At 41.2% G+C, this 27,159-nt stretch overlaps 1 protein-coding gene across 2 annotated transcripts in view; it reads right to left on the bottom strand.

Moving 5' to 3' along the window:
* Window positions 1–17,920: 17,920 nt before the first annotated feature.
* The window catches only part of aass (aminoadipate-semialdehyde synthase), a 36,359-nt gene continuing 27,120 nt past the window's right edge, over window positions 17,921–27,159 (bottom strand). For both annotated transcript variants that reach the window (XM_083762354.1, XM_083762353.1), the window contains 4 exons: window positions 26,381–26,496; window positions 23,686–23,774; window positions 22,503–22,679; window positions 17,921–21,770 (listed from right to left, as the gene is read on the bottom strand). In XM_083762354.1, the coding sequence (XP_083618480.1) occupies window positions 21,652–21,770; window positions 22,503–22,679; window positions 23,686–23,774; window positions 26,381–26,496 (501 nt within the window). In that variant the 3' untranslated portion in view covers window positions 17,921–21,651. The remainder of the gene's footprint in view (window positions 21,771–22,502; window positions 22,680–23,685; window positions 23,775–26,380; window positions 26,497–27,159) is intronic.

The following is a 27,159-nucleotide window of genomic DNA, read 5'->3' as shown; positions in this document are numbered from 1 at the left end:
CTATAGCCCCTACCGTTCGGCATACTATAGCACGCAGTTTTTCATCATTTTTGAGGATTTGAAAAAAATGAAAAAGAAAAAAAACATGGGTTATAGCCCATCGTTTTTTGAAATAAAAAGAAAATAACCTCGTGTTTCATCATTTTTGAACATGGGCTATGGCCCATACCGTACGGCATACTATAGCACGCCGTTTTTCATCATTTTTGAGCATTTGAAAAAAAAACATGGGTTATAGCCCATCGTTTTTTTATTTTTTTATTATTCGCTTTTCCGATATTTTCAGTTGGTATCATAACTGTATGGAGTACAAACACAGTAGAGAACCTGGGGGTTATCATCTATGAAACGGCACGATATAAAAATAAACCATTTAAATACAACAAATTGAGCAGGGCACCGCAGGGAGTTGAACCCCATTCTGGTAAACCAGGAAGTACCACACCCAGTGCCTTATAGTTTGTTTTGTTGTAATTTACAGGTCCAACAGCAATCACATTAATTTACATTTCTTTCAACAGTAAAAATGCCATCATATCGCACACACCATACCTGTAACTTTCATTAGCCCTCTTATTATAACCAGAATACATTTAAAAAAGGGCCACAAGGGGGGCGCTGCGCGGGCCGCCAATTGAATACCACTGGACTATGGCCTGTCACCTTTCCGTTATTTTCACCTTTTTTTTCAAATCCTCCGAAATCATGAAAAATGGCACCCTGTAGCATGCGCTCCGAGACAATGGACTATAGCCTGTCGCTTTTCCGTGATTTTCACATTTGTTTTCAAATCCTCCAAAATTGGGAAAAATGGCAACCTATAGACCGATTCCGTAGCGGTTTCATGGTCGCAGCCTACGTATTTCCTGTAGGCGGACTCGACGTAGCTGCGGGGATAAAACCCTCACCAGGCGCACCTCTTCCACTACAGTGAACGGCAGAGTGACTGATGTTAGTTTGCCTCAAACTTTACTCCTTTACCTGTTTTTTTACTAACACTAACATTACAAAGATGTCCAGAACATCGAGATGAACCTGTGTAGTTTATGGCTGCTCAACAGTAGTGGCAACATAAAAAAATAAAAAAATACGGAATGTCAAAATATCCACCGCGGTGGCTGAGACCAGAGCCATTGAGTAATGGTTGAGACAAAGCAGTGAAAGGTCCTGAAAGATACACAATGTCAGTCTTACCCAATACCCAATCTTTCTGTTTTATGAACACAAGGCTGCTGTATTAGTTAGTGTTAGTAAAAAAGCAGGTAAAGGAGTAAAGTTTGAGGCAAACTAACATCAGTCACTCTGCCGTTCACTTTAGTGGAAGACGTGCGCCTGGTGAGGGTTTAAACCCATAGCTACGTCGAGTCCGCCTACAGGAAATACGTAGGCTGCGACCATGAGACCCGCTAGGGAATCGGTCTATAGCATGCGCTCCGAGACGATGGACTATAGCCTGTCGCCTTTCCGATAGTTTAATTTTTTTTTCAAATCCTCCAAAATCGGGAAAAATGGCAACCTATAGCATGCGCTCCGAGACGATGGACTATATTGCCTGTCGATTTTCCGTGATTTTCAATTTTTTTTCTAATCCTCCGAAATCGTGAAAAAGGCACCCTATAGCATTAAAAAAATAAAAATCATGAAAAAACGACATGCTATAGTTCATGGTTTCGGAAGACTACTATAGTCGTTTTTCATGATTTCGGAGGATTTCAAAAGTGTGTCTCAGATTAAAACTTTGCACAGTGTCAGTGACTTTGAGGTGTCTCTCAGCATACATATCTGGTGACACTGCAGCGCTCGCTGCTTCCCACACATATTTCTCAATGACATGATTTGTATTCAAGGTGCGGTAAGTGACTGTCAACTACCACATACTGTGTGTGTTTTATGCAGGAATGCACGCGTGTGTGCGAGTCAGTGATGTAAAGTAGGCCATTTTGAGGTACATTAACTTTAATTATTTCCATTTTTGTTAAATGTTACTAATACTTCTACTTTTTCCTCCACTGAAATAATTTGACCGCTTTAGTCACTAGTTACTTTCCTGAAATATTTACCACTGATCTACTATAGAGCCAGACTGCTTGCACAGGAGATAACTGGAATGTTGACCTTTGACACGATCCAAATGTCTCAATAGAAGGGCAGAGAGACGAAATACAACCACCCCAATATAAGTTATATTGTAGGCTTAATTAGCATACAGATTGGACAACATTACATTTTAATCACAAAAAAAAAGTTGCATATAGTGAGGTCACATAAGCCATGTTTCAAGCTTGTAGAATGTAGATCTGCTATTTTTGATACTTTTGTGACACTATGATCAAGTGGGACGTTATTCCCACCAAAGCAAACTCATAAAAATGTGGATGTAAGAGGTCCGACTTGACGGGAATGGCGTGCTTGTATTTTGTTAAATGTTCTATAGTTTTATTGATATTAATTTATTAGTGAATTCAATTTCCCCATTGACATGAATGGGAAAATGCAAAAATCACATTCAAGTATTTTTTCCTCAGAGACTGTAAGCACTATAGTTAAAAAACTTGGAGGGTCGGTTCATTATAATTACTAAAATTAATTAACTTATAATGTTATCGGTCGGCCTCATGGTGGCGCTATAACAGCCGACTTTACGTTTTGGCTTATAACTCTTGAACCGTAGGTCGTAAAATCAAAATATTTGAGAATGTCCAATCCATCCCAAATTTGAATCACATGTCCCGGGTGGTTCAATCAACCAATTCCATTTTCATCCAATGGGGGCGCCGCAAATGCAAAAAAAATAACTTGTTGCAAAAACATGATTTTGGGGGGATAAATCCCCTCCGAATTACTTACACATGATCTCAGGTGTGACTTGAAATGGTAATTGGCTAGCAACGTTAGTGGGAGGGGCCTATGTAAGAGACTGTGGCAACCACACTTTGCTTTTTATTTTTAATTGTGACCTTTCTAGTTAGTTAATCTGCTGTTCTTTGGGTCATGACCAACCTTTCCAAAAAAGAAAATGCTGTGCAAATTTGTATGTCTATTTGGAAGTTATGCACATTTTGTGATAGGCCACTCCCATTGCATTCTCCACACCCCTTTTAGCCAATTGGTATGAAAGCACTTGACCTTCATGCAACATTTCAGCCTCCTACAGCAAATATTGTAGCTGCTAGAGAGTCGTTTAGGCAGATTTGACCAACCGCTGGTGGCCATTTTGAAAAATGGCTGCCACGCCCACCAGGATGAGACTTTGGGATGGCCCAATATCCAGTTGTTCACAATACATCTATCAACACTTCTGCCAAATTTGGCGCTTCTATCATAAAATGAACGATGGTTAACTATGACGCCTCACTATGGGACGAAAATCATTCCGAGACCATGGGCTATAGCCGATGATCTCGGAGTGATTTATCTTTTTTTTCAAATCCTCAAAAATGAAAAACGGCGTGCTATAGTATGCTGTCCGAGACCATGGGCTATAGCCCATCCCATGGTCAAAAATGAAAAACAAGGATTTGAGTCCATGGCATGCTATAGTACGCTGTGGAAAATGAAAACGATTTGAAAAAAATTAAAAAAAAGACGAAAATCACTCCGAGACCATGGGCTTAGTCCATGGTCTTGAGTGATTTCTCTTTTTCAAATCCTTAAAAATGAACTGCATACTATAGTATGCCGTCCGAGACCATGGGCTACAGCCCATGGTCTCGGACGGCATACTGAAAAATGAAAAACGAGGATTTGAAAAAATAAAATATGAAAATCACTCCGAGACCATGGACCTCTAATATACCCCCAACTGACTGCCGAGTGTGACCGTGGACCCGGCCTCTTCACAGGGGCCAATCAAAAGTGTGACCGTGGACCACGCCTCTTCACGGGGGCCAATCCAACGTGTGATCGTGGACCCGGCCTCCTCACAGAGAACAACGATGGATTATTACACCACATCTTAATATTCTCATACAATATCTGACAACATTGCTATACCACATCTTAGACTATTAGTCATTATTGCTCCTAGTTGTATTTGCCTGTATCTTCCGTCTCTTTCTTGTATTTATTTCTATACTTCTAACTGGGAGAAGCATTTCCTGTCTGTGCCAATACTGTATATTGTACAATACACTAGAGGTTGTCCCGATCAGATGGGGTGATCAGAGATTGGAATCAGAGCGGGAGCAAAACAAAAACGCTACCATAGTGTTTCACGAAAACCCGACAGAACGGTTCAGCCAGAACTGCCATTTTTGGTGTTGGAAGAGAAAAATAAGGGACGGGGTTGGTCCCTAAATGGACTTGTAACCCAACTGTAGGGAGTACAAACACAGTAAAGAACCTGGGGGTTATCATCTATGAAAAGGAAACGCAATGAGCAGAACATTAACCATGTAAATACAACAAATCGAGGGCACCGCAGGGAGTTGAACCCCATTCTGGTAAACCAGTAGTACCACACCAGTGCCTTAGTTTGTTTTGTTGTAATTTACAGGTCCAAAAGCAATCACATTCATAACAATTTGAATCATAACAGACTATGAATGATAGCCATGATTATGTCTTTATACAATTGAAATCCGGAAGAAGACTCACTCCAAATACCTTAAGGTAAACTCCCCAGACAAACTACGAAAATCTTTTATTTTTTCGTGCTCATAAAGTGCTGCAAAGTGCTAAGTGAAAAGTGCAGCAGAAAACATTTGGGTCATAGGCCCATCATCAATGCCTCGCCTACTGACCGGCATGAATGAAATTTTAGCTGCAAATGGCAGCATAAATAAATCACATCAATACACACCACTTGTGAACTGACACGGTGAAGCTTCACTCACACATTATAAAAGACATAGATCACATCAATCCGCATCACATACCCAACCCTAACCCTAACTTCATCATGTGATGTGGGGATGATGTGATGAAGCCTTACTCACCAATGTGAAATGATACGAGACATAAACACACATCACATACCGGGCCTGTGTTCATATGTGATGTGGGCTTTACTCAAATTAGATCTGACAATATAGCACCAACAATAGTCTTATGTCCTAGGTTTGCTGCTGGACTTCACTTTAAGCACTTCGAGCACTTTATGAACATGAACAAAAAAAATATTCTTGGTCTCTGCCCAAGCAGTTGGCCGTAGGTTTTCGTGGCCAGTTGTCCCACATTATTTTAAAATTGTAAAGTGTTTTCAAAAGAACACAAATTTAAATATACAATTTATTCCATTTGATGACGGTTGACAAATTATACGAGGTGCAAATTATGCAATGGCAGAAGCATTCTTTGGACCCCAGTATTTGTCAGCAATACAGCAACACTATGAACATGAGAACACAACATACATGCAACACTGAGGATGACATTAGAACACAAGAGCAATGAACAAAGTTTATGGCGTGCGACGAGCTATCCGCAATTTGTGAAATATCACATACAAATCACATAAATGCACATCACATACCGGCCTGTGTTCATATCTGATGTGAACTGACGTGATGGCGCTTTACCGGAAAATGACACAACGCAAATGACGTGAAACGATACAGCTCCAATCAAATGATTAGAAACTGTATGCGAGACACGACCCGACTCACGCACCACACACACACACACACACACACTAGTGAAGAACTAGTGATAGATAGGCAAGAAAGAAATTACTTAAAACTCTGAGACCACAAAAACCAATAACTTTATTAAAGCAAAGAATAGCAGAGAAGATGAAAGGTCGGGTAGAAACCGTGCATGTCCAAAACCGTTACTTTTCTGGACCTGTGATCCGATGATAATATTTATATAATAATCTGTGTTCCAATATTATTTAGTCACAAGCTCTTGTTTATACTTAAACAGTTCGATACATTAACATATAATAGGTTATATTCAATAATGGATGATCTTTGCATCGTGAGCTTGTAGATCAGCCATTTGCTACTTTAGTGTGTGACACTGTAACATGACCAAGTAAGGGAATTAAATTTACAAAAGGTTGAACTATGGAGATACAAGGTTTCTGCCCGACATCCAAAGATAATAAACTATGCCCACTTACCTTCAATATCAGCACTAAACAAAAACTAACCAAGGAAGAAAATCTGCCATAATTTTCTTCGTTAGTTTGGACAGAAGTGTTAAGCAGGCTACATGCTACCATAATGATACCGGAAATAAGTCACATACTGCCACATCACATTTCTACACACAGTCCACTAGTGAAGAACTAGGGCAATAACTCTAATAACTCCACACAGAAAACAGTACAGAAACACTAGAACAGAACATACATAATGTGATGTGACGTGAAAGCTTTACCCGTAAATTATGTTAAATACCAGAGGTGGGAGGAAGTCCCTATGTTGCAAGTCCAAGTCGAGTCTCAAGTCTTTGCTCTCAAGTCAAGTCAAGTCTCAAGTCTTTGGCATTCAAGTCCCAAGCAAGTCCAAGTCCTGAACTTTTAGTTTCGAGTCCCAACCAAGTCCTAAGCATTTTGTTTCAAGTCCCAACCAAGTCCTTACCTTTTGTTTCGAGTCCCATCAAGTCCTAAGCATTTTGTTTCAAGTCCCAACCAAGTCCTTACCTTTTGTTTCGAGTCCCAAACAAGTCCCACCAAGACATAATACTAATTAATGATATGTAAAGATTTACATAAATCATGAGCATCTATTGAGCCATTTAGATCATGTCAAAGGTCATGTCTCACCGAGACACAGGATCTGACACAAATTAAATGTTTCCCCTGAGCAAGCAGGCTATTATTATTACAATGGTAAAATGTCATTACTTGCACTGAAAAAGTGTTCAAATCCAGGGTAGAAGAGGAATGTTACATAATGCCTCGATCCACTTTTTCCACTCCCGATCCGATACCGATCTAAAATCATCAAAACCGATCCGATAACTGATACCGATCCGATATCGATCCAATCCGATCCAGCACATATTTAAGTCGCTCTATGCTTTCCCAAATCTGTCAGACATTTTTTTATCTTTACCTTTTATTACAGATTTTATAGTCTGGAATGTTGAATCAGGATTGATCAAGTGATAATATTATTACTCAAAACAGAGAACAACACCTCCCCAGAATAATAGTCAACAAACAAGTTCCACATGAGTATAGGTTGAGAATAACTGACCCATATTTTTAACAACTTGAGCCTATAGGCTACTTCAAATGTGGAAGTGTTCTAGTGACAAATTTATTTTATTGTATTCTATGCCTTTTTTTATCCATACTATTTATTAGTATTATGCACAAAATTTTAAGGACCCAGCAATTTGTATCTCTGTGACCCCAAATTATTATTTTGTATTTGTTTATATTGTAAAATCAATGTCAATTTAGAGTGTACAAATGGAACCTATCATTTGGCTGGGAGTGGGGACCCCTGATCCCCAAACCGTGCATACTGTCCTACAGCTACACAGCACACTGTCTGTCCGTGACAATGGAAATAGTGTCTGTTTATTTAAGCATTGGTTAGCACTTAAGCAGTTATTAGCATCATAGCATGGTCTGTCACATAAGTATTGACAAACAGCGGTCATATTTGTCAACCAACTGTTGGGGACTGTGGGGATATATCATTTTAAGAACATGAGCATGTCGTCATGCTCAGCTGTCAGCTTGTTGCGCTGTTCCGTCTCTCGTCTAAGATGTTGACGCTAATCAATGCTAAAGATTAGCTTGCATGGAGCTAAGGCTGAAACTTTGCTGCTGTTGTTGCCACGGTGGCGAATCCATTTTTGCACTCGGCTGTTGGGTCTTTTTTGTTTTAGAATATATAATACTCCCATGCGGGAGCGGCTGTCAATGTGGCTTTCTCCACACTGAGTAGCAGCGCGCAGTAATAGCTAGTGGCTAGCCTAGCAGCCTGCACTGTGCAAGACTGCAACTGTGAAGTGTGACTGGGGCTGCCAATGCCTCTGTAGCGCACACTGCTGGAGGAATAAAGTCCTGGAGTGGAGTACTAGAATGGACTGGAGTGGAGTGCTTGCAGTGCTTGGAATGGATCGGTCATTTTCGCTGTAGTCCGATCCGATCCCGATCACGTTTTTTGGCTGATATCGACCCGATATCCGATCCGCGGCATCCCTTTATATACAAATACCAAACTATTTTACATGTCATAAAAAAGATAATCAGATGCTGTAAGGTATTAAGTGACTTGAAAATGTTCAAGTCAAGAGGGCTCAAGTCAAGTCAAGTCTCAAGTCCTTGGCGTTCAAGTCAAGTCAAGTCTCAAGTCTTTGGCATTCAAGTCCCAAGCAAGTCCAAGTCTATTTTTGATTTGATCAAGCAAGTCTAAAGTCATCAAAATCGGGACTCGAGTCCAAGTCGAGTCTCGAGTCTCGAGTCCAAGTCCCCACCTCTGTTAAATACATAAATCACATAGCCCATAGTGGCATGTGATGTAGAGTGGCATTGCACACAATTGTCGTGAAACGATACACGTTGCGAATGACAACCTACAGTATGGTAGCATGTAGCATGTAGCCCACTTACACAAGCAGCAGGAATCAAAAGGTTCATTACTAACCTTCACTGCCAACAGCACCCAGCAGTGGCAACAGCAGAGTTTGTACCTTCAATACAGACGTCGCCTTGTCAGCTTCACGTTCTGAAATGACAGGGGAAAAAAACTAAACATTTAGTTGTCGGCCTACAGGATGACATTTTACTGAAAGCTGTGTCACCATTATTTTACTGTATTAACAACAGTCACTGACAGGGCTGTGTCACCAATATTTTACTTTAATATTGTCACAAATTGTGATTAAAGCTGCTATAAGCAATAATGTCTGATGATTTTTATTTTATTCAGAAAGCCAGCAATGAGTAAAACACTCCCAAAAATGATTTAGTCTCTGCGATACATCTAGGGGCCACAATCTGCAGTCAAAGATGTTCCTAGAAGCTTCGTCATTGGTCAGAGGAAAAAAAAAAGAACCCGGTCAAAATGACTGGAAGTAGATTATCAGGAAGTAGACAGGCAAATCGACCAATGACAAAGCTAGGAAAATCTTTGAATGCATATTGTAGCCCCTAGATGTGTCAGAGACAAAATATTGTTTTACCCATTGCTGGCTGAATACCAAAAAATAAAAAAGTAATTACATTTGACATATTGCTTATAGCAGCTTTAACGATTGAACCCATTAAAGGGCGACTTCACCCCTTTTGCAACCAGAGCTTATTTTAATGATGTTTGGGCGACAATAGACACTTTCCTGGGTTTTGTATGTGGGTAATCATCGTTTTTAGATATGTAGTATTTCAAAAGTGTCCATGGGCTCCATGATGTCATGGACACTGGGCTCACTTCCTTCCTGGACTACATGTTGTCTCAGTAAGACAGCCCTACCCCTATCCACAAGGAGCAGTGCACCAAAGCATTATGGGAATTGTAGCCTGGGTAGGAAGTGTCCATGACATCATGGACACTTTGAAATACTAAAAACACATAACCTCAGTAAAGTGTTTCTCCCAAACATAATTAAAATAAGATTTGGTTGCAAAAGGGGCAAAGTAATTAATGCATATAATTAGTCATATCTGCCTCATGTAGCTTGTTTATGAAGCCTAAAGCCGAAATTTTAACTTTGTATTCATGTATTAATCGCAATCATATGTATGACAATGGTCAATTTAACATAATGGTGACACAGCCCTAGTTTCTACTACAGCCACATGTAATCCAGGTACGTACCGTGGGGGGCCTTCCGTCGATCGGTTGAAGATAGCCGGTATTAATAGAGCCGCATAGGTTGTATGGCACAATACGTCCCGAGCACCGTACGCCTCGTAATCTCAGGGAGCGTTCGTTGACACCGTTATACGTTTCAGCTCAGCCGAGTAGACACTCTATTACCAATACCAGCCATCTCCTGATGACCCCATCCAAGGTCACACATGACACATGATTAACCTGTAAGACATACATAAAAACATTACACTCTTCATCCAGATTTCATACATTGTAAAAAATTATATAATATTAAAAGGAGATTTCACTTTAGCCTCTACTCAGGCTTATGTGAACACAGCAGACAGCTTTTAAGTTGCTTGATTCAGTATTTAGATATTAATTTTAGCTGCCGCGCCCCTTTCCTATACGAACCCATTGTAACTTCAAAATCTATTTTAACCATGATAGATTGATCGAAAACACCCAACCTTTTTTCTGGTGACTGATTGTGTCTTTCAAATACGTGAGAGGGCCGTGGCTTTTCATTTAGCCTACCGTTCTTATTTATTTTTGATGCTTTAGTCTGTTGCGGCCTCCTTCTGGAGGGCATTTTTCAAAATTATTATTAAAAGATAAATAAGAACGGTAGGCAAAATGAAAAGGCACGGCCCACTCACGTATTTGAAGGACACCATCAGTCACCAGGAAATAAGTTGAGTGTTTGATGAATCTCTCATGGTTAAGATGGATTTTGAAGTTTGCGGAAGGGGTCAGGGCAGTAAAATATTGAATATCTAATTACTGAATAAAGTAACTTAAAAACTGTCTGTAGTGTTCACATAAGCCCGAGTAGATAATACAATGACAAAAAGTTTGTTTTTTAAAGTGAATTATCCCTTTAAGATATTGGGAAAAAATCTAAAATTCAAAATCTACATTATATAACTTGAGTCAAAGTAAAAAGGTTTTGGCATCAAAATGTACTTAAACATTTAAAATGGGACAATCTGCATACTTGGTCATTTTGAACAGAAAATAACCTTTTGAAAATAGCAGATCTAAAAGCTCACATCACATTCACAATGCATTGTGAGCTTGTAGATCAGCCATTTTCAAAATATGGCTCTAGTGGTAAATGAACAATGTAGGCTAGTACATTTAGTAATAATATTACAAAACTACAAACTAGTTAAGTTTCCAAAGAGAGTATATGTACACTATACTTCAGTAAAGGTAATGATTTACTTTCCACCAATGTTGGGAACCATGGTTTGTTTGTGTTTGTTAGCTTCCTTCTCTAAGGCCTCCATCACACCTAAAAAACACCCGTCTTGTCTGTGTTTGATGGCCGCCTCAATGCTTTTCCATTGGAAGTCACATGGTTTGAGCAAACATTTCTTTGATGGCTGTGTTCTGTCCCCCTCCGCTCCAAACACAAATGTTTGGTCAAACCATGTGCCTCCCATTGGAAATGCATTGAGGCGGCCATTAACACAGACAAGACACAAGACAATGCTTTTTTGGTGTGATCGAGGCCCAAGGCCTCATTCACACATAAACATGTGTTCTGTGCTCTGCCTGTGTTTGATGGCCGCCTCAATGCTTTTCCAATGGAAGTCACATGGTTTGACCAAACATTTGTGTTTGATGGAGGGGGGTAATCAAACACAAGTGTTTGGTCAAACCATGTGCCTCCCATTGGAAAAGCATTGAGAAGGCCATCAAACACAGGCAGGGCAACAGAACATGTGTTCTTTATGTGTGAATGAGTTCTAAAAGGACAAACATTCCTGACATTGTCCATTTAGTGTCACAATAAACAACAGTCCTATAAATCCTCTAATGTTTAAACAATAAACAGTCCTATAAATCCTCTAATGTCTAAACAATAACAGTGCTCAAGGATAAAACCTTGTTTCTCAAACAAACACTTCTTACCTTGGAACAAACAGCTCTACTCACAGACAGACAGACACTTACCATTTACACAGCCTGGATCCCAAATCAAACAGCATGCTGGGAAACAACATGGCCGCTCCTATTTAAATCCAAAGCCCAGCCCACTGGATCCGGTCACCTGGATCCAGTCCGTCCGTCATTGGTCCGTTGGTCAGAGTGATAAGTGATAACTGTTGATCATCACAGCTGTGTGCGCACGCACGCACGTGCATTATTTTACCCTTTGGTTGGTTATAAACACTTATATTAATAAACACAAGGACGTGTGTGTCTGTGGAATGTGGATGTCTGTATCAGGCTTATAGGTTTGTTTATTCCGCCATCTTGGATTTCATACATCAACTCAACTCCCGTCCCAAAGTCTCGCGGGACTTGATCTGCACAGTGTGGAGTGTAAAAGGTGGTCTGTTGTTGGTACAGCGCCATCTTGTGGTGGTTTAAATACATGCAGTGTGTTACATCTCCCTTCTTAAAGAAAAGACGGTTGTTCCATAATGTTTGAGGCAACTTGACTTGTATTGAGGCAATAAAGTGCAATAACAGGCACAATCATTGGCTGAAAAATATGTGTGCTGCCTCAAAATATCAAAGTGAAATAACAAAATAGGCACATAATCACTTGAACAATGCATTATAAGTAGGGGAGACACTGGGTAATGTGAGACACCCCCTGTATCACATGACCACAACACATTTGTGTCATGTGACCATTATATGTTGAAGCCAATTCAATTCAATTCAATTCAAAGGGCTTTATTGGCATGAGAAAACATACGAAAGCGAGACACTGTCTCACATTACCCCACCATGAGGCACAAGTTAAGTTCAGTCTTAAACATATTTTAATCTAATATTACATTGCATATGTTTTATTTTCTATGTCATAAACATTGTAGAAAATGCCAAGATACACCAGAAAGACAACCTGGGGTGGAACCGCCCTTGTGGAGATGGAGAAGGCAGCTGCTGAGGCCAAGGCAGAAAAGAAGATAATACACCAGAAATATATGCACAATTGCACAAATTATCAAAAGAATCCCAGGAAACACGAAAGCATGGGAGAGACCCACATTTGCTATAAAGGAAAACGATGTGGCACACGTGTTCTGAAATGTGATGTGGTGAAGAAGCTGCCACAACCTAAACAGCATGGAGGAACCACACAGAGAGAGCAAATCCTCACCTTTGGAAACCAGTGACTTCCAGGAAAGTCTGGATGGCAACCGAGGAAGGTCAGTGACGCTGGAGAGACAGCTGACCTCCAGCAAAGACTGGCGGGGTAACAGGGGCCAGCAACCCCTGTCGCAGCACTCGCAAGAGGGCACCAAGCAAGCTACAGAACGTACAAATAAGCAATACCCCCAGAGTCTCCCGAGAGGAGGGGAGGAAGGGAGACTTGATAGAACAGATTCAACGACAACAACAATGACAGTGACACCGACTGAGAAGGCTTCTTTGACTCAAATACACCAGAGTGAGGCTAAGTGTGGACACGTGACCTGACAAGGATGGACACATGCACACCGCACAGTCTGGTGAGATGTAGGAGAACCCTAGGCATGAGGCAAACCATAGTCCTAGAGACCTCAGTGCCTGCAGTCCCCCAAGAACACACAAGGCCGTTGGTTCAGGCATGACAGAAAGGACAGTGGGCGGGGGGTTCCCTGGGCGAGGTGGTCGCTGGGGTGTGGTCAGCACTGGTTTGCTGCACCTGGCCAGCAGGTCACTGCGTTCCCTGTTGGCCGGGTGTGGCCAATGCTATAGCTGGTTTCACCTCGGTGATGGCTGCGCCCGGGGCGCCCCTCCACAGATTTGTCTATAGCTGAGGGCCTGGAGGTGACTAAATCACTGCTGACCCGCCAACTGGAGTGTAGTTGTTGAGGGTTGAAACACTCTAAGACGTTTGGAGACACCTGATGACCTCTCTTCCAGGCTTCATCCATTAGAAATGGATTATAATCACATCGTTGATGTATTTACAAACTGTAACCTTCAGCCTCAGGGCTGGAATGTAGAGTAGGCCTAGTTGTAGTTGTAGCTGTTCTAGCTGGTTCTGATGGTGCTGAGCCCCTACTAGCCTGCTCTAAAGGTCAAGTGTTCCGAACCCAATTGCTGTCTACTATGCTAAAGTGACACAGATACATTCCCGGTCTTAATGGGTTAAATGGGGGGAAACTTCGACCGAGAGAAACGTTTCTCTTTTTGCAAGTGTTGCTTTTTGTAGAGATGTGAAGTGTGTGTTGTGTTCTAATCATTTGAATGTTAATTAAAACATTTTGAATTACAGAATGTTGTCTTTGATTTTGTTCAGACTTACTTTCAAGTGTTTAGAAAGAAAATGTGGTTAATGACCAATTCCCATGATTCTGTTACTAGTCTGACATTAGTTCTGGAATGTGTGGTTGTCAAGCTAGCTGTCAGTGTTCTAACTGTTAAAACAAGTGTTTTTATGGTAGTTTTAAAGTGAAAAGAATAAGTGGTTCACTTTACCCCATTGATTTTTCTGGTCTGTCTCACTTTACCCCAGCCCTGGGGTAAAGTGAGACACCTGACCACTTTTTTTTAAAACAATCATATTTTCACTGCCCTTTGTCTTGGATTCATTCTAATCATTTCCATTTTTAGGAAACATCCCAAATGAATGGGAAATATGTAAATTTGACTGATATATCATTTTAGCTCGCCTACAGGGGAGCAAATGTAAAAAGTGTCTCACATTACCCCCGTCTCCCCTAGGCCTACTTGAACCTGTTGGGAAAAGATGTGCAACATGTTGCATGCAAACGTGAGGATAGCTCATGTAAACAGGTGTAGATGTAAACGGGTGTAGGCTGAGGATAACCAGCCGGGTGGAGTAAAGTCCAATACTACATGTAAACCGGTGTAGATGTAAACAGGTGTAGGTGTAAACAGGTGTAGGCGTGACTCGTTAGGATGGGTGGAGTAAAGTCCAATACTTACTATCATTAAATACCAACTTCAATAAATGCAAATTCACTGCAGGTACAATAAATGATCACCATGTAATTTTCTTCAAAATAATAACTGCAATTTGCTTCTTCCTTTTCTTTTTATAGGAAGGCAACACCGGAGAAAATACAATGATCAAGTGTAAAGCACTTTGGTCAATCTCGATTGTTTTAAATGTGCTATATAAATAAAGCTTGATTTGATTTGAAAGACACGAGATCCATGCCCCACCCAGCTAAGCAATACTGTATACCCGTGTCAGAGTACCCGTTCCACCCATCTGTCTGTTTCCCTTAATCTCCATCTCTACTTTCAAAACTATTCACAGAGCACAGGACACCGGACAGCAGGACGCAGAGGCCTACATCTTCAGGACACCAGATTAATAGTTTAACTCCTGCTTCTTAACTTTGCCGTATTAAGAAGCTCTATATTGAGACCTCGCTTCTCGCCTTCAGGGCGTCTTACTGGTATAATCCTTTCTAAGAACTGGATATTCCAATTAATTTCACATACATAATCCAGTCTAAGACCCTCCAAGAAATGCACCTTTTTTTTGTGCGGAAAATAGGTCATGTGTCCAGACAGTCTTGACCAGGCACAGGCAGCGAATGTATTCATGACTTAATTTGCATTTTTGACTTTTCATAATTACACGCCCAATTACCCCCTGCCTGGTGGCCTAGTTCGCATGGATGACTCCTTATTGAGTAGAAGCAAAACATTGATTGTCTTTTTCTAAGGAGATGGCACAAACAACTTGCCTTCATAACATCCACAGTAGATTGGACCAACCAATTTTTAAACACCCTATGGCAATAGCACAAACTTTGGCATGCTATAGTCCTACATACTGTAAGTTTCCGCAGAGAAATGGTTAATTGTTTTCCAGTCTACCAGAGAAATGTTATTTATCCTTTATTATGAGTTCTTCCTCATCTGGGTTAACCACTGGTGAAACCGACACAGGACTTATACAAATTAAAATGCAAACCCTTTTACACCAAGAAATAAAACACCATAGACACTCAGTTGCATATAAACTCAGTTATTATATTGAAAATTCAACCCACATACATAACAAACAACTCAATCCATCACAGTTCATGAAACAAACCCCCAACTGTTTCAAAACGTTTGTAAATAAACAAAAGAAACACACACGTATGTCAAAACACTCAAAGAAATGGGGTTACGTCCGTAACCTTCAACCAAAACCTTGCGTCAGGTCATTTCATACATGATACAACACCACGGGCTGGCTTTGCAAATTGCAATGATTGTTCCAGATCCACGCACGCAACGTGAATGTTAATAAGTTTCCAAAACAAAACAAGGGGGAAATACCACTGCTCCGTGTGTGACAGCTGACAGGAACAGAGACAGGTCACTCAGGATGCAGGGATCGTTGTGGTTTATCGTCCGTTTGGATGGTTGTAGCTCTGCAGGATTTAATCAACACGCCCGAGGCTGAAGCCACTTTACGGAACAAAACGCACGGAACAAACACGGAGAATCGAGTGGCTAACTTGAAACTTCCTCGTTTACAACAGGTCCAACGCTGACGGTTCTCTCTGACTGTCTGTTTGTCTCATAGACTGTAAAAAAAAAAAAAAAAAAAAAAAAAAGGTTTGTCTCCACACTCGCGCACCAGCGCAATCAACGGGGCTTTTCACAATAATAGGCGGTTCCCAGGGGTGAGTGACAGGTGTCACGAACAGACGGCTCGGGGACCATTTCGGGCCGGTCAAACCCCATTCAAACCCCCGCCCCCTTTCATGACGACGCCAGGCCAGGGGGGCAGTCAGTCAGACAGACAGATATTTTGTGAAGCCACCCTAGAAGCCACCAAGAAAAGGAAATCGGGATTTCCTGAAAGTTCATATAATGGCCTGTTGTGGCGCTGTCATTGGGCCCAAAAAAACCCATAGCCCCATAGAAGTCCATGTATTTGGGCCCAACTTCACCTAGACTGTATTACCTTAATAAACATGGTCATGAATACTTTCTACTTCCAGTCACTAGTTTAGTCTCATTTCTAATGTCATAATATTCTTTTTGGAAAATGATGGTCCCATTTATTAAAAGAATGACCATAAAGTCGCGTATGTTCTGAGGGGCGTGGCTACCGTTACAGTCTATGATCGGGATTCCCCACCCACTCGAGTCAAAATAAAAACCAACTAAGAAGACGGGGGGAAGTCCCGCCTCGTTGTCTGGGCCAGCCAATGGGCCAGCTGGGCCCAAACGGATCTAGAAAGATGGCGATTTACAATACAAGGACTGACAGGCTTCATTTTACGTTCATGTTTATTTGTTTATTTATTAAAAAAATATTAGGACAATAATAAAGTTTGTTATTCAGAACCTTATATTTGCAATATTGTTAATACAATATTGCAAACTTCTCTTAAATGAGTATGTAGGCTACATGCAAATTAAAGGTCATTCAGTATAATTTGAGTAGCAAAAAATATGAATAATGATTCCCATTGACTCAATTTACCCCCGGACATTGGTTCATTTTACCCCAGCCACCATTTTTGAAAACAATGACTAGAATAAGCTACTTCAGACAATTTATTTGCTAAATTATTCACTATCCATTGGCAAATCATCAACGTGTATATTACATTTTAGACCTAGGTACATTTTGCTTTGTATAAGTCATTTTACATGATGTGTCAAAATTTGACTTTGTCTTTTGTGTAAAATGCTTTCTACTTTCCCCATGTGCTTCCCAACTTCACAGCCAGGTGTAAATGATGGATGCTTACTAGATTTAAGGTCACATGGCAACACAGTTTTCTAGATAAAGGGGGTGGTTCATCTTACCCCGTTCTCCCCTAACTTTCACAGAGAAACTCCATTCACACTTTTTATAATTCAGCTTACTGTGGAACCTTTTACTTTGAAATGTTTTGTAGATTCGGAGTTATATAACTTAAACACCCAATGCATTCTCAATGGCAATAGCACAAACTTTGGCATGCTACTAGTCCTACATACTTACACCTAGTCTAGAAACCCCATTCAAACCTATTTAGGTTCATCATACGGTGGACATGTTTGCCTGATGTTCCATAGTTTTAGAAATATAGTGCTTTCAAGTTATATGCATGACTGTTTCTAGATTTTATTGTGTAAAGCACTTTGGTCAATCTCGATTGTTTTAAATGTGCTATAGGCCTATAAATAAAGCTTGATTTGATTTGATTTGAAAGACAGATGTACTGGACCTCAGAACATTAAGATTCAACATTAGATATATAACGTTCTTACACACCAGACATTTCAGCCAAAACCATGTTTAATATTTGATATGAAATATAAAATGATGTGCAAGGAAGGAGTACAGTTTAAACAACATACATTGCACATTCAAGTATACTTACTGTACAGTTCATATGGAGGAAATCAGACACCAACCGTAATCATTTTAACCTGACTTTGCCAGATGGGGGCGGTATTGGGTAACCATGTTCCCCAACACCACAACCATCTGGGACCTCTCAGGGAGTTCAGCTCCGGTTCGAGCCAATCAGCGTGAGCTAAGGGCGGGATATGTGCAAAACCGGATGTGAAGCTATATAGACACGTCAATATGATTGGTTGTGTTTGCACGCCCACACGGTGATAGACAGACGGTCCCATCCAATCATCTACCAAGTATCTTGAAAAAAAGGAACAGCCCCGTCATCGAATTTGCTTCCGCGATCCCAGATCCCAATAAGCTGTGAAACAAATTTGTGTAGCAAGCTTCTTGGATCTGGCAGCGTCAGGTTATAATCATTTGGCTTCGTACTGGATTGGACTGACTGTTAAAAGGTGCCGTATGTGATATGTCCTGTTAAAATAGCTCTATATTCTGTTAGTTATTGCCATAGAGTGTTGGTTCAGCAACAGGGGCAATTTAATGATTACTCGTGCGCGCACACACACGCACGCACGCACGCACGCACGCACGCACGCACGCACGCACGCACGCACACACACACACACACACACACACACACACACACACACACACACACACACACACACACACACACACACACACACACACACACACACACACACACACACACACACACACACACACACACACACACACACACACACACACACACACACACCACTTAAACGACCTTTCAATGATTGACCTCAGGTTACAGTTTCAGTTTTAGACTTTCATATCCGACTGTTTTTGTACTGGTCAAAAAGCCTATTCAGGCAAATAACCGTTGGATGCAGAATTCAGTGATTTTTAGCACACTGATCCTTTCAGTAAACTTCACATTTAGACTACTTAATTGAAGAATATATTAATCCTTTGGTATGATCGAAGAAATCCTGTCATATCTCAACTGAGTACAAATCCAATCAAAAGATGTGTTTAGAAGTGTCTAAAAATACAACTATCATGTGTAAAAAATAACATCTGAGATATTTGCAGATGTTTTACAGTTTTACAAATAATTATATTAGAATAATTAGAATATGACCATACGACACACCAACATACATATTTGCATGAAGACATCAAAATATTAGTAGATGGTCTTTTTTTACAGAGGTGACTACACAAAATACACTTATGATTGCCGTTTGAAAGCCCAAAGACTGGGCAATGGTTATTTGCTGGACATACAGTATGAGCTGACATAAAGTACATACATACTAAGAATGTATGTACAAGAATATTACAAATGTAATGGTTAGTGAAAAAGGCGCATGTTTTTTACCATGCAGGGTCACATAAATTAATTTAGCCAATTCTTAGAATGACGTCTGCTAAACACTTATTGCTTCAATACAGATTTATTTGCTAAATGGCCATCTTTCACATCTCTTCGCAGAAGACGTTTTCCACCTGCTCTGAAATCATTCTAAGAATTAAAGATGACTGGAAGACGTGCTCTGCAGCTGTTAAAACCAGGCAAACGTAATAAAGCTTATTTTCAACTCAGTAACTCTAAAGCCACATTTAGAACCAGACAAACATAATAACTCAATAACGCAAAAATGTCATTGCATTTTGAATCCAATGACAATAAATATATATCATGTCTTTTGTGCACTGCTGCTAAGATGCTTACTTGTACAATGCTCATGCCTGGTCGCATATAATAAGACCATAGCACCTCGTCTCTGTCGGATGGAAACCCCATTTTGTCCTTAACAGTTCATCACTTTTCAGGATTGACAAGCTCAAAACATGTCGGTTTGCGCCGCATTTCGAGCTTGTTGGATCTTGATACTTTTGTATGACGCTGTATGAGGTCTGATTTAACAGTTAAGGCCCTGACAGATCAACAACCACACACGTAAAACATCGACACTCGAGCCAGCGGCGTGCGTCAAGTTATGCCACATGATCGCAGCGAAGGTGGAAGAATTTTAAGCGTCAAAAAACCTCTATAGATTCGGTTGCACCGCGATTATTAATGACTTGAACTGCACTGTACCGATCCGGATGAATAACACAAATACTGTACACGTAGGCTGAGACTGTTGTATGTTACGTTGTTATTGGCCTCGGGACCGTAGGCGTAGAAAAGAAATCCTGGGTGAGCCCAGCAGGAAAAGTGGCATAGTGGCTAACCAATAACAGCGCAGAGGGGCGACACTCAGAATTTGGTGACGGCAATGTTCTCCGCTGCGTTCTACTGAGGAGGAGAGGTGGAGGAGGTGGGGAGCGGGTGGAGTGGAGGCGGGCTTATAGGTTGGTGAACCAATAGGAAGTCGGCGTCGGTTTCCAGTGCTAGTTTGTCCCGCCCCTCAGAAAAGCACAGAAAAGCATAGGTCTCTTTCAGGCTACGTTGTTATGCATCTCTTGTCCTTCCTTCCATTCACTCTCTGTCTTTCTCTCTCCCTGTTCCACCACTGCACTGGCAAAGCTGAGCTCTTGAACTTGAACTCGTAACAGGGGTACTTTTGTTTATTCTCCTCATGTTTACCATTTGAAGCACTGCCGTCACCAGTGGCCCGTTCTTCCTTTGCATGTGTTTGCATGCAATGTATTATGTGCAGACCTTGGTCTATTCCACTGCCTCTCAAAAGAGCCAAGGGTCAGACTTTACAAACAAACTGCAATAAAAGTATGAACATGTCAATCTCTTGATGACATGTTTTGGTGGTCATTGCCGTCAACACTCGACAGAACTGAACAGAGCTCTGAAAGACGCGCAGGTTGTGGCGTGTCCATTGATGCCTCCGGTATGACTGTTGTAAACAAACAACATGGTTATGGGCCTTGACAAGCTTTCAGTGTCTAAGGGCACTCAGGGGACTGTGTTGAGAAGGCATGTTTTAAATCAGCGTTTCTCAAAATGGACCCTTAACCGGTCTGGAACTCAATTTAACTGAGGGTGTACAGAATATAATGGAGACTCTCCTACTAGATTTTTGGCTTTAGTAATGCGACAAAAACGAAACAATCTCCATGAATTCACGGCTTCAATTGAGAGAAAATAAGTCATTTTTGAGTGAACTACTTCTATAAGTGTAAATCGGGGTCCTAGAGATAAAAATGTGTATCAAATGGGGGTCCGTGGCCCAATGTGCTGTCTGGCAGTAGCTTTTGATAACTTGCAGCTTGATACGTTTTGAGCTTGTAGATCTGCTGCTTTTGCTATTTTCTATCTAATATTTGAATGCTGAAAAGTAACAGTTTTCCACCCGACAGAGACGATATCAGACTTGAAGGCCTTGAAATTAAAAAGGTGGAGAATCAGTGTTTTAAATTCCCATGAGCTGAGTGAACCCCTACATTGACGGAACAGAGAAGTTGTTCCCTTGTGAACTTCAAATTAAAACAGTAACTTGTTTGTGTATCTCTATACCGATTTATCACTGCTGACCGCCATGATGTAAACAATTATATTACGAAAAAAATGCCAGTGTAATACTAGCCGCCATCCCATTATACATTTCAAGTAATTGGCAGACTGGCAGCGATAAGCCAAGCATGCGACACGAAAGGATATTATCACACAAAAGGTTGAGATTAGTTTTTGGTTTACTCCTGCAGCGTGCTCTTGGAGATGAAGCGGAGGCCCTCCTCTTTCAGCCTCTTCAGAGCTGGTCCATAAATGTCCTTCGTCATCGGAACCACCAAGCCCTTCTTAGTGATTTCCCCTGCACAAGTGTGAATAGAAGAGTTTTGTTACAAACTAAAGATTAGAAAAAATATTTATTGAGCAACGTTTCAGTCGTTCAGACCTGATGCCTGATGAAGGTCCTTTTTTCTCTCTACATCTACAAACTAAAACACCTTGTTTTTAAAATTGTGAAAATAGCCGATCTACAAGCTCATCGCAACGTGTTATGAGCAACCTTCCGATTTATCATTGCTCTGTTGGGCAGAAACCTCTTCACCATATTCTAACTTTTTTTTCTTCATAACACTACAGTGTCACACAAAAGTATCAAATGTGCTCAAGCTCAAAACGCGGCGCAAATAAACCATTTTTGAGCTTGTATATTTGCTACTTTTTCTATTTTTGAACTTTAATCCTGGAAAGTGACAGTTTTGGACATATGAGGTTTCCACCCGACAGTGACAATATAATGCTTTGTGTTCGTTGATGGGAGTGAATCTTTGGGCAGATTCTTTATACTACGTTGATGAATTGAATGATAATGATAATGCATTTATATATAGCACATTTCTAGACAAAGTCACAGTGCTTTACATCAAAAGAATGGAAACAATCCCCAGGACACTTTGGTGTGTTCTCCTTATATCCTTAATAATGTCTTACTGTACAAGGTGCCATGTACATTTATGACATGATAAAGCACTCAATCCATGGAATCAACACACGCACGACGTGGCATTCTTCTCATTCCCGCCGAGTGAGCACTCACCATCAAGCACCATGCGTGCGGCAATGGCTGCCGGGTATCCGACGGTCTTGGCCATGGCAGAGTAGCCGTCGGGGTCTCCGTAGACCACCATGCTGATGTGTTTGGTCTCCAGCTCGCCGGTCGGGTGACGAAGGCCCACGTCGTTCCGCATCACGATCAGGTCTCTCTCACCTTTATCTGAACGAGGCGTCGGGGGACATGAAAGGCAAGGGGGGATGAATGGGGTCACATGCATTAAAAAAAAGAAAAGGTGCAAAAAATATTGAAATCAAATTGAAGAAGATTTGATGGACATTTAATTCAAATACGACTTTGATAGATACAGCATGGAATAGACTAAATGTTATTTTCATATATTGAAGTTTAATACATACACTATTAATAGTGTATGTATTATTATATGTAATATTATTTTATTATTATATATATATATATATTATATTATATAATAATAAATAACAGTGCTGCCGTGGTCCTTGGTTTGTTTGAACTGAACACAGGTGCTCGTTGGCGAGGTTTAATCATGAAGATAAAGAAGAGGATCCAAGGCACTTTGGCATCCAAAGCCATTGTTGTATGTTTTAAGGCATGGCAGAGATCATTACACAAAAAGGGAGGACCAACGCGTTCGGGCAATCAGCCTTCGTCAGGGTCCCATGAAAATATGAACATAACATTTAACTTGAATGAAAAAAAAAGAAACACAAAAAGTTTTAATATGGAGACCAGAGGTTTCCTCCCGACATTATACATACATCAGATATACAGTACATTACAGCAGTGGTTCCTAAACCACTTTTAACCCCCCAAAACATAAATTTGATGTTCGCCCAAAGTAGGGAAAATAGCAGATCTACAAGGTCACAATGTGCCGCTTCGCGCCGTGTTGTGTGCTTGTAGATCTATTTTCACAAGATACTAATTTATGGACTTTCTTCGATTTTTATTTTTATTTATTCATGAAATTATTTTCGAATATTGTTTTTAATTCATCAAAAGCTTTTCTTTTTTGGGAATGTTTTTTGAAAATGTTTTGAAATAATAATAATAAAAAGCTAAAATATTAGAAAACTAAAAATAAGGGGACCCACAAATGGGTCCCGACCTAGTGTTTGGGGAAATGGTGCATTACAGTATACTGCAGCTACACCGGACATTGTTCAACAGACTGTGTAAAACGTACCAAAGGAGAGCCTGGCTTCCAGGTGTTTTGCCAGAGCAGCGAGGATGGTCTCCGCGTGTGGTACAGTTTCATCTCCCAACATCCCAAGCCTGACGAAAACAAGTACAAAACAAGAAGGTCAATTTTCCTTCCAAAAGTACAGAAACCTTCACAAATCTTAAAAAAAAAGAAAAAAAAAGATATTCAAAATAAATCTTTATCATCATCACCGCTGAGTTGACAGCACCTCAACACATCCTTGGGTATTTCTAAAGAGATGAGCAGTTTCCTTTAATCACTGTTTTATGACAGGATGAATAGACAAACAATGACTTATTCAATTTAGGTTCAAATCGTGCGCCTTTTCCGCTTTTTTTTTTTACGGGGGGAAAATGGAACGTCTCTATTTGCTTTCACAGCTTCGGTAATTCAACATTTCAAGGCCGGCAGCAAATGCTGCCTTTTCTTTTCAATGCTGACGGCTCAAAAATAATCATTCGACAGAGCCTTGACCTAGAAGGACACTTTTTTTAAACCAAAATTTGATTGAAAAATGAACGCGTACTTCAGATATGCACACATATTCATAATCGCATTTAAAGTGTAAACAACTAAACACAAAGCACACTCCATCCATCCATCCATGACCGTGGTTCTCAACCAGTGGTCCGTGGACCACCAGGTGGAACAGCAAGGAATTGACGACGTTGACATTTTTGACGTTGACGACGACGACGTTGACATTTTTGACGTTGAAGACGTTGACATTTTTGACGTTGACGACGACGACGTTGACATTTTTGACGTTGACGACGACGACGTTGACATTTTTGACGTTGACGACGACGACGTTGACATTTTTGACGTTGACGACGACGACGACGTTGACATTGTTGACGACGACGGCGACGACGTTGACATTTTTGACGTTGACGACGACGACGTTGACATTTTTGACGTCGACGACGTTGACATTTGACGTTGACATTTTTGACGTTGACGACGACGACATTTTTGACGACATTGACATTTTTGACATTGACGACGTTGACATTTTTGACGTTGACGACGACGTTGACATTTTTGACGTTGAAGACGACGACGTTGACATTTTTGACGTTGACGACGTTGACATTTTTGACGTTGACGACGACGACGTTGACATTTTTTGACGTTGACGACGACAACGTTGACATTTTTGACGTTGGCGACGACGTTGACATTTTTGACGTTGACGACGACGACGACATTTTTGACGACGACGACAACGTTGACATTTTTGACGTTGACGACGACGACGTTGACATTTTTGACGTTGACTACGACGACGGCGTTGACATTTTTGACGTTGACGACGTTGACATTTGACGTTGACGACGTTGACATTTTTGACGACGACGACGTTGACATTTTTGACGTTGACGACGTTGACATTTTTGACGTTGACGACAACGTTGACATTTTTGACGACGACGACGTTGACATTTGACGTTGACATTTTTGACGTTGACGACGACGACGTTGACATTTTTGACGTTGACGACGTTGACATTTTTGACGTTGACGACGTTGACATTTTTGACGTTGAAGACGACGACGTTGACATTTTTGACGTTGACGACGATGGTGACGACGTTGACATTTTTGACGTTGACGACGTTGACATTTTTCAAATGACACGATTCAAATGAGCCCACCCCCGTCCAAAACGGTAGAGAAATGACAGAGTTACCATTTCGGGGTTTTTTCCGGCCGGCCGACCCACCCACGGACCGGCCGACCTATCCACGGACCGGCCGACCTATCCACGGACCGGCCGACCTATACACGGACCGGCCGACCTATCCACGGACCGGCCGACCTATACACGGACCGGCCGACTTATCCACGGACCGGCCGACCTATACACGGACCGGCCGACTTATCCACGGACCGGCCGACCTATCCACGGACCGGCCGACCTATCAAACGACCGGCCGACCTATCCACGGACCGGCCGACCTATCGCACCGGCCGACCCATGGGCCGGTACCAAAATTTATTTTTTCCGGCCGGCCTGATTCACCCACGGACCGGCCGACCCATCGCACCGGCCGATCATCATATTTGAGCTGGGGACCCCCCCCCCCCCCCCCCCACCCTGACAAGCACACGGAATTTAGTTGAGACAAGGGATGCACGACAATAATCGGTAGCATAATCGGAATCGGCCATAAAAATGCAATATTGGTATCGGAATGGTCTAAAGATATTCCTGATTATTTAATCGGTTTTCACCAGCAAAAAAATTATAAAAAGTGTAAAAATTCATCATAAAAATTGAATAATGTAAAAATTCATCAATGAGTTCAATATAAATCAAAAGTGTCTAGTACCTCTAGGACCTCAAAAGCCAAATAAAATGTGATGTAAGATCTTAAGTAAAAATAAACTTTACATTTTTCTACATTTAATTTGTGTACTTCATTCAGTTGTGACAGACACAAAAGAGTACAGGCTATGTATTGAATTGATTGATTGAATACTTTATTTACAGGCTTTGGGCCAAGCCCCTATAGGGCCTATAGGCTTGTTTCCATTGTGGTCCTCTGTATAATATTGGAATCGGTCAGAATCGGCAGATATGACCCTGGGAAAAAAACGATCCCCAGAATAGTGGTTAACTGCTCCAGAGCATCTTGGGTGCGCACAAGGAAAGGTAACACGGAGACTTTACCATCTCAGGGTGTCCATCCTGAAGTCGTCTCTTCCAATGTGTTCATAGACGGCTCCCTCAAAGGCCTCGCTGGAGGTGGATGTGGACACACCCATCTGCTTGGACAGCAGGCCTTTCTGTAGCATAGGGAGGAGCACAGTGGGGGTCAGTGTGCATTATGGCAGTAGTTCTCGTGCCAAGGACATCCCAGATGAAGTGTTTTGTGCCATGGACCCCCAGAAGGTAAGAGATATTTTCATTGGAGCTGTACAGCCGCTCCAATGCATAGCTTTGTGTGTACAGTATGTCCCTTGTTTGTTCTAAATTTGAGTGGTGCCTGATCGTGGTCTCTCCCTCTAGCGTTGTGGCTGTGGGTGTCACTCACTTTGGACAATTAACCCTTTGTCAGCCTTCTGATTGGTCCCTGACTGACTAACCAGCAGGCTCTTTCTGCCTTCCGCCCTGGTTCCACCTTGTTTATGTTAAATTCGCTAAAACATCTTTTTGGGAAAAAACTAAAAACAAATGATATGCCCTGCAGTCACCATGCTGCACCTTTTTACTGACACAAAGTTTAAAATAAGAATTGAGTGCACAGCATATCAATACGAAGCAACTGAAAAACATGTTATTTCAATGGTAGTGGATGGAGAGAGAGGATTTTTCTCCAACCACAAAACGGCAACCAATGGGTGCCGAGGGGCACAACCACGGGCGGGACTTGACAAAGGGTGAATTAGCTAGTCATGTATGAGCGTATGGAGGGCACTGCCCCTTTGACTACCTTAAATACCAATCCC

The sequence above is a fragment of the Protomyctophum parallelum genome (genome assembly GCF_964188405.1).
Source record: "Protomyctophum parallelum genome assembly, chromosome: 4".
Classification (NCBI taxonomy): domain Eukaryota; kingdom Metazoa; phylum Chordata; class Actinopteri; order Myctophiformes; family Myctophidae; genus Protomyctophum; species Protomyctophum parallelum.
Note: the sequence above shows the minus strand (reverse complement) of the source record. Positions and strands in the feature narration are given on the sequence as shown.